At 43.4% G+C, this 8,998-nt stretch overlaps 1 protein-coding gene across 1 annotated transcript; it reads left to right on the top strand.

Moving 5' to 3' along the window:
- Window positions 1-948: 948 nt before the first annotated feature.
- Window positions 949-5,901, top strand: LOC117647742. Its single transcript, XM_034389639.1, has 12 exons — window positions 949-972; window positions 1,140-1,217; window positions 1,303-1,365; window positions 1,442-1,567; window positions 1,653-1,736; window positions 1,821-2,030; window positions 2,135-2,314; window positions 2,398-2,577; window positions 4,820-4,996; window positions 5,080-5,256; window positions 5,340-5,516; window positions 5,607-5,901. The coding sequence occupies exons 1-12, from the start codon at window positions 949-951 to the stop codon at window positions 5,808-5,810; spliced, it is 1,680 nt and encodes a 559-aa protein (XP_034245530.1). The 3' UTR covers window positions 5,811-5,901.
- The last annotated feature ends 3,097 nt before the right edge of the window (window positions 5,902-8,998 follow it).

Genomic DNA, 8,998 nt, shown 5'->3' on the forward strand with positions numbered 1-8,998 from the left:
GGTAGGTTTACGCCAGACCGCGTCTTGTCGTAACAGGCTTCGCGATGTGTCGCTGCCTGTTTCTCCAATCCGCGCCTGGCGTACCTACCTTGGCCTGCGGCGCTAGGCTGCCTCAGCGGGTAGAAACTCCGTAGGGGCGGCTGGGACCAAGTCTCGAGCGGCTCGCCACGGCCCGGCCGCGGCCCGGTCGCGACCAGCAGAAGACACGACCGGGACGCACTGATACACATTTTAGCCTGCCTGCCTATTTTACGAACCTATTTCGAAAATCCGGGAATGCTAAGCCACAATTTTAAGTCCAAGGAATCCTCCTCAATCGTTATTTTTTCTATAAAAGAAGTTCTTGTGGGAAAATAACTCATTGAAACTTTTCCGGGGGACGGGAGAGGACCGACCCGTCACCACAAAACTGAACAAAACCCGTATTTAGAGACATCCCACTGCCCTACATGAAGCGTAGCGAAGTTTCGTTACACTTTTTTCTACTCAGTGCAATTGGTCAGCACTCACAAAGACTTACCCACAAGGAAATATCCACATTTAAACGACGAGCGTCCAGAATGGCGTCCAATAACCTTCGCACTTCCAAACCATTTTGATGATACAAATCACACTTATTTCTTGAAAAGATGCCTCCTACGCCACACTAAATTTCTTGCAGAATCTGATTCAAGTCGCGGATGCATAAATGGAGCCACAGATTATTGGATCGGACTCGATTAAGATGACGGTGAAGAGCAAAGCCATTCGAAGTGTTGTTTTGGATCGCTGTCTGCTAGACCGGATGTTGTCGCGGGGATGGCAAATTCATAGTGCGGTTTAGATTTGTTTACGTTTGTCTTTCAGCGCCGTCAGTGTGAGGTTACATCGGTGCCGTGCGTCTCACGGCATTGTACCTGTCTGTACCGATTTCAAACGTGACTGCTTGGGAATCGTATCATTTGCGAAATGGCTTCAGATGAGGAAGAGGAGGTGTGTTACTTTTATTCTATATCACGGTTTGGTTCTATAAATACTATGAAATGTTTACCGTTCTGTTCATCTTCTTTGTTTGGGCTGATGGGTCTAATAAATTGTTCTTTTTGTGTCTTTGAATGTATGTCTTATTTACTAAAGTTTATCACTTATCTTTGTCCCAGGTCCCTAACAGAGGATTTAGAGGAAGGATTAGGAGGGGCGGTGGCATTGGCCGCAAGAGGAAAGGATCCTGGAAGCAGGTTAGGAGTGTTGTTCAATGTATGAATTTTGTTTCTAAATACTTATTAAATTAAAGTGGTAAACCTTTGCTATTATGATTTACAGGACAGCAGAAGTGCCTCCGCTTCATCTAATAAGTCTGCTTCTTCCGAAGCAGATGCTAGTATGGTGAGATTTCACTTAAAGCTCTTGCCAGCATATTCGTGTGAACTTATGTGACATCTTCTATTCTTTTTTTTGACAGAATCCTAGTCTGAATGCCACAAAATGTAGCAGGCCTCTTGGTGAAGCTCACCTCATTTGTTCAGCTTCTGAAGAAGACTTTTCTACTACTGCATCAGAGTTTCAAGTAGACTCGAGTGATGAAGATGTAAGCCAGTTCATTTCATGATTAAGATTGTAATGAAATATATTTGAAATGCTGATATATTATTAAATTATCGTTTTATTTTCAGGTTGATCTGGTTGAGTTAAATGTACCAAAGAAAAAGAGAAGGAGAACATTCTTATCACGTGAAAGAAAACGGCCTCCCAGAACAGTAAGTTCATATTCGTTCTTTCATCATTCTTTTATGCATCTAGTGCCATTTACTCTGAACTAATGCTCCCTTTATTCTCATTAGATTGGTTTTATAAATATTGAAGATAGAATGACAAGTGAAAGTGAGATTGAAAGTGAGAGTAATGATGAACCAAATCAAGCAAACACTCAAAGTACAGAAAAAATTATCGAGAGTAATGATGAACCTAATCAAGCAAACACTGAAAGTAAAGAAAAAATTACTGAGCCCTCTGTGTTTGAAGGTGTGGACTGGTCAGACTTTGACATTGGTGTAAGTTGTTTTTTGCATAGTACTAAATCAAAATACTAAATCTTCAGCTCTGTCTATTTACGGAAATATAAGTTCTATAATTATCTGAAAAAATTTGATTCCAGATGTCGCCTGATGTTTCTACACCTAGCCTTCCTATCACAGCTCCGACTGAATCTGATTCAAACATTTTAAGTGAGAGTGAAACAAGTCAATGTGAAACCAGTGCCAAACAGACTAAAGAGACCCAGGCTTCAGAAACTATTGATGCAGAGATTCAGAATGATCCGCCTGTTGACTCTAGGGTAAGAGTGTTTCTAAATATTTATTGTATATTGTTTTTATTTGCTTTACTAATAATTATCATCAATCAAATAAATGCTTTCAGATATTTTCTGGCAGTTCTGCATCTGGCCTTCTTGTCACAGCTCTGGCAGAATCAGACTCTCATTTTTCAAGCCAGAGTGAAACTACTCTCTGTGAAACTAGTGCCAAACAGATTAAAGATACAAAGGCTTCAGAAACTACTGATGCTGGGATTCAGAATGAACCTCCTGTTGACCCCAAGGTACACGGTGAAACCGATGTCTGGAAATTTCCAGACATTTTTTCCCATTTCCAGACATTGTCTGGAAATGGCCGTTTTTTTCCAGACAATGTCTGGAAATGTCTACTTTTTCCAGATAATGTCTGGAAATGGTCAAATCCCAGATATATATCTGAAAAAAAAACGGCATTTCCCGACAATGTCTGGAAATAACATTTTCCAGATAATATCTGGAAATTTCCCAGATAATGTCTGGAAACAAAGGCCTTGACGCCGAGGTCCACGGATTTGCGACCTGGGGGTCCCCGATGGTGTCCTCGAGGTCCCCAGGACACGAGGAGTCCAACGCCGAGGTCGCCGACGCTCTAGGACAAGCGGTTCCGGAGATACGAGGACGTACCACAAGGAGTCCGTCAAAGCAACTTTTTAGTTGGAGGCCAAAATCATCATCGGCCTCTGGCTGCGTTCCACTTGGGTGTCCGGGACTTTTGACTTCAGCATCGTGTTAAGGTAGTGCTAGACTACCAGGAACCCGTCAGAGGTCGCCGTCGGACCACCGGTGCGCCCAGGATGCCGACGAACGTGGCTGCTGTGCCGCCACACGGTTCAACACCGTTGTCGCCACCACCCAGGTGGTCCCCAATGGTGTCCTCGAGGTCCCCAGGACACGGAGAGTCCAACGCCGAGGTCGCCGACGCTCTAGGACAAGCGGTTCCGGAGATACGAGGACGTACCACAAGGAGTCCGTCAAAGCAACTTTTTAGTTGGAGGCCAAAATCATCATCGGCCTCTGGCTGCGTTCCACTTGGGTGTCCGGGACTTTTGACTTCATCATCGTGTTAAGGTAGTGCTAGACTACCAGGAACCCGTCAGGGGTCGCCGTCGGACCAACGGTGCGCCCAGGATGCCGACGAACGTGAGGCACGCCGGAGCGCCGTGGCGTGCCGGGTGCCTAAACGATCATCGCCACCGCTGCGGCCGCGGCCGCTGCCGCCGGGTCCTCCGCACCAACCGCGAGCTTGGACGACGGAGGCCGACGCCGTTGGCACCGACGCCGCCGACGTGTACGTCGACGCCACCACGTGCTTAGTCGGCCGTTAGTGTGTTCTAACGGCCGCTTCGGCCTCTGGCGTCGACGTACACGTCGGCGGCGTCGGTGCCAACGGCGTCGGCCTCCGTCGTCCAAGCTCGCGGTTGGTGCGGAGGACCCGGCGGCAGCGGCCGCGGCCGCAGCGGTGGCGATGATCGTTTAGGCACCCGGCACGCCACGGCGCTCCGGCGTGCCTCACGTTCGTCGGCATCCTGGGCGCACCGTTGGTCCGACGGCGACCCCTGACGGGTTCCTGGTAGTCTAGCACTACCTTAACACGATGCTGAAGTCAAAAGTCCCGGACACCCAAGTGGAACGCAGCCAGACGCCGATGATGATTTTGGCCTCCAATTAAAAAGTTGCTTTGACGGACACCTTGTGGTACGTCCTCGTATCTCCGGAACCGCTTGTCCTAGAGCGTCGGCGACCTCGGCGTTGGACTCCCCGTGTCCTGGGGACCTCGAGGACACCATCGGGGACCACCTGGGTGGTGGCGACAACGGTGTTGAACCGTGTGGCGGCACAGCCGCCACGTTCGTCGGCATCCTGGGCGCACCGGTGGTCCGACGGCGACCTCTGACGGGTTCCGGGTAGTCTAGCACTACCTTAACACGATGCTGAAGTCAAAAGTCCCGGACACCCAAGTGGAACGCAGCCAGAGGCCGATGATGATTTTGGCCTCCAACTAAAAAGTTGCTTTGACGGACTCCTTGTGGTACGTCCTCGTATCTCCGGAACCGCTTGTCCTAGAGCGTCGGCGACCTCGGCGTTGGACTCCTCGTGTCCTGGGGACCTCGAGGACACCATCGGGGACCCCCAGGTCGCAAATCCGTGGACCTCGGCGTCAAGGCCTTTGTTTCCAGACATTATCTGGGAAATTTCCAGATATTATCTGGAAAATGTTATTTCCAGACATTGTCTGGAAATGCCGTTTTTTTTCCAGATATATATCTGGGATTTGACCACTTCCAGACATTATCTGGAAAAAGTAGACATTTCCAGACATTGTCTGGAAAAAAACGGCCATTTCCAGACAATGTCTGGAAATGGGAAAAAATGTCTGGAAATTTCCAGACATTGGTTTCACCGTGTAAGAGTGCTTGTTAATATTTTGTAGATTGTTTTAATTTGCTTTTCTGACGATCAATTAAATATATAAATGGTTGCTTTCAGATATTTCCTGGTAGTTCTCCATCTGGCCTTGTCACATCTCTGGCAGAATCAGACTCTCATTTTTCAAGCCAGAGTGAAACTACTCTCTGTGAAACTAGTGCCAAACAGATTAAAGATACAAAGGCTTCAGAAACTACTGATGCTGGGATTCAGAATGAACCTCCTGTTGACCCCAAGGTAAGAGTGCTTGTTAATATTTTGTAGATTGTTTTAATTTGCTTTACTGACGATCAATTAAATATATAAATGGTTGCTTTCAGATATTTCCTGGTAGGTTTCCATCTGGCCTTGTCACATCTCTGGCAGAATCAGACTCTAATGTTTCAAGACAGTGTGAAACTACACTCTGTGAAACTAGTGCCAAACAGATTAAAGATACAAAGGCTTCAGAAACTACTGATGCTGGGATTCAGAATGAACCTCCTGTTGACCCCAAGGTAAGAGTGCTTGTTAATATTTTGTAGATTGTTTTAATTTGCTTTACTGACGATCAATTAAATATATAAATGGTTGCTTTCAGATATTTCCTGGTAGTTCTCCATCTGGCCTTGTCACATCTCTGGCAGAATCAGACTCTAATGTTTCAAGACAGTGTGAAACTACTCTTAGCAAAGAAAACACTAATCAGACCAAGGAAACCGAAACTTCAGAACCTGATGCTGGAGTTCAGAAAAAACCATCAGCCTTGGAGCCTGATGTGAGAGCTTTTTATTTACTCATTACAATTATTTTAGATTTTTTATCTATGTATTGTATTAAAAATCATAATCTTTTTTTTTTTTTTCAGATCTTTGTTTTAACTTTAGTGGACAATTTAAAGTTGTTACTGCCAAAAGGTTGGCAGACCGAAATTTTGGAAAACAATGTATTGCGACTGATGAAACTCAACACCACAAAAATGCTGCTGTCCAAAACTGCATTTACTACGACCACACCAATGGGTCTGTTGGCTTGTTTGTGCAGGGTATGCCTGTTCCAAGAGAAAATGTAGTCTTTGATTGTCAAACCATTCCTGATCCCCAAAATATTGGCAGTTTGGCTGATTATTTGTTTGAGCTGGTGACAAGACTTCAAGGATTCAAAGTTTGTGCAGGAATTGATTCACATGAAGATATGTGGGAATCAGCGAAAGGATTTTTGGATTACAGCTCATCAGTAGACTCTCCATGTTTTAGGAATGCACATTGTCTCTATCTGATTAATTCTCCTGGTGGCCGTAAAATTTGTTTCTCTTGTCAAGCTCAAATTAAAAAATTTGAAAGAGAAAAGCTGAGAAGAGAGAAGGAAACAGATGACTGTCCAACGCTTCGTGATGTAGACTTGTCAAAAGAAGCAATTATAGCCAAGAAGAACAAATTTCGAAAAATGCACAAGCAAGAAAAGAAACGCGCTGATCGCTTACAAAAAAGATTGGATTCTCTCCAAATAAAGCTTGATGAAGTTCTGAATGATGACCTTTCTTCTATACTGAGGGTGCACCAGCATAAAATGACTCCGTTGCAGAGGCTGTTCTGGGAGTCTCAGATGAAAATCTTGTCTCTCAATGACAAAAGAGGCATGAGGTGGCACCCCATGTTGATTCGTTTGGCACTGTATTTACATTCTCTCTCTGACTCAGCACACGAGTTCATTAATGAAAGTCAAATATTTACATTGCCTTCTAGCAGACGTCTATTTGACTACAGCCACTTTATTGAGCCTCAAGAAGGTTGTCAGCAGGAACTGACAGACCAAATCAAAGAAAAAATTATGAAATGTGGAGGAGAAGATCACCACTGGTACGTCAATCTTATGTTTGACGAGATGCATATTAGATCAGGCTTAGTTTTCTCTCGGTCAACTGGAGAACTCATTAGATATACCAAACTAAGCGGGGTGGAAGAAGAACTGAAGAGGATGCAGGATGAGATCAGCAGCAAAACGTACAAGCCTAGACTGGCAAAGAAAGTGCTGGTGTTTATGGCCCAAGGCATAACAAGTGAAGTCAAAGATGTGGTGGCTATTTTTTCAACGGATGACCTTTCTGCCAGCCAGCTCTTCGATAGAACCTGGGAAGTAATTTACCATCTAGAGGAATCCGACATCAAAGTTTTGACGCTTACATTTGATGGTGCATCTGTTAATCGGAAATTCATTCTAATGCATGAACGCCTTGACAAATTGTGGAATCAATGCTATGCCACCAAGAATTTAGCTGGAGGGTCAAGGCCACTATTTTTCATCTTGGACCCACCACACTTATTGAAAGCTATAAGGAATGCCCTGGCAAATTCATTTGCACACAAGAAGACCAGAAAATTATGGAAGAATAACCAGTACTTATCCTGGAAGGTAATAGAGGCATTATTTGAAGCAACCAAAGATCAAAAATTCAGAGGACATAAACTTACTAAAGCACATGTAAAATTAACCAGTTTTAGTTGCATGACTGTCTTGCTGGCCACTCAGGTTCTCAGCAACTCAACAGGAAATTGCATTGAGGATCTGTCAAGCCACGAGTTTTTACAATCATTTGACACATCTGAACTTGTTCTATTCATTAGAAAAATGAATAGGTTTTTTGATTGTATGAACGGAAGAGATGAGACCAATGAAGGGAATAATCCAGATAAATTTCCATTCACATCCTCAAGTGATGAAAGGCTTAATTTCTTAGAAGATGAATTTCTGAATTACTTTGAAGAGTGGAAGACTGAAGTTATCAACAGACCAGGGATTTTTACTAATGAGGAAAGAAGCCGTATGATTATAAGCCATCAAGCTTTGGGGGCCATGCAAGTGACTGTGAAGGGAATCACAGGCGCAATACGGTACATGCTGGATGTAGTTGGAGCTCCATCTGTCTGCGCAAGGGTCTTTAATCAAGATCCATTGGAACAGTACTTCGGTAAAATACGAAGAAAGCATGGTGACAATAGAAACCCCACTCTCAAAAATGTTCATGATGATCGCATGAACATACATGCCCAAGGGTCTCTTTCTCTGGCATCTCGGAAAGGAAATACGTCAGTATCGAAGAGAAAAGATTTTGAAGTGGATTCTACTCCCTTACAATCAAGAAAAGCACCAAGAAGATCGAATGAATGAGGAATGAAAGTATATGCCCCCTGATCCTTTCTTAGTTGTGTGTGCTTTAGAAATTGTATATAAATAACACAATATTTTTTCAGAATTTTTAGTCATTTTATTACAAGATGTTAAAATAATAATACAATTTGTGTCAAAGGATTGAACATGTCAGTTAAGAAAGAGAGATTGAATTATTTCTATGTCAAATATTATGTTTATGTGCTTATTAAATATTTCAGTATTGGCTCTTTAATTGAATTAACAATCTTCTAAATTAAATCTTCATCCTCTTCTTCCCTTTCCAACAAATTGTGTTGAAGATGAGTGCGGAGTGGGGCTGTGGATGCTCTCATCGATTTTTCTTCCAATCTGTTGCCTCTCTTCTCTTCAAAAACAACGGACAACTTGACATATGAAGCTATTATCTTCCTCAGAAATAAAAGGGAATTTTCTTCTGAGAAGTAGGCTTTTGTCAAATGGTACCAGTGGTCCAACAATTCTTGGAAAGCGAATACATTTTCAACTACCTCCTCAGAGCTACATGGATTCACAGATGCTGGTATTATTTCAAGTTCAATTTTTTTAAAAAAGTGGGCAGCATGGTAACTTACTGTAATGCACTCATCTTCTCCAGAAAACCAGTTAGTTTTTTTCCGAAATTGAGACCTACTGATGGGATGAGGACCATCAACAAATGTTTCTTTTATGCATTGGCTCTGCATTAGACTCTGTTGGTTGGACTGCTGAAGTGATTTCATAAAAAAAACTTCTTAGCAAGCCACCTATTTCTCCCAAGAAGCTTTTCTCTTCAGACTCACTCATTTCTTGCTGTAGTACTAAATCTTCTTCGGTAAAAGTGGGTCTCATTTTTTGCATGGCCCATATCTGTGTTTCTTGTAGCAGTTTGGTTGCAATTCGAAACACTAAGCGCTGAGCCAAGGAGCAATCAATTTCCACTGGACATAATTGCTTCAATTTGTTCCCAAGGTTCTCGATATTACCATTTAAATAGGAATTCAGTTTCTTCTGCATTTCCTCGTACTGGTTAGCAGGTAAAACTTTGGCCTGCTTTTCTAACACAATCCAGAGATGAAGTTTCCTAAATCCTGT

This window comes from Thrips palmi, unplaced genomic scaffold (genome assembly GCF_012932325.1).
Source record: "Thrips palmi isolate BJ-2018 unplaced genomic scaffold, TpBJ-2018v1 HiC_scaffold_2, whole genome shotgun sequence".
Lineage (NCBI taxonomy): Eukaryota > Metazoa > Arthropoda > Insecta > Thysanoptera > Thripidae > Thrips > Thrips palmi.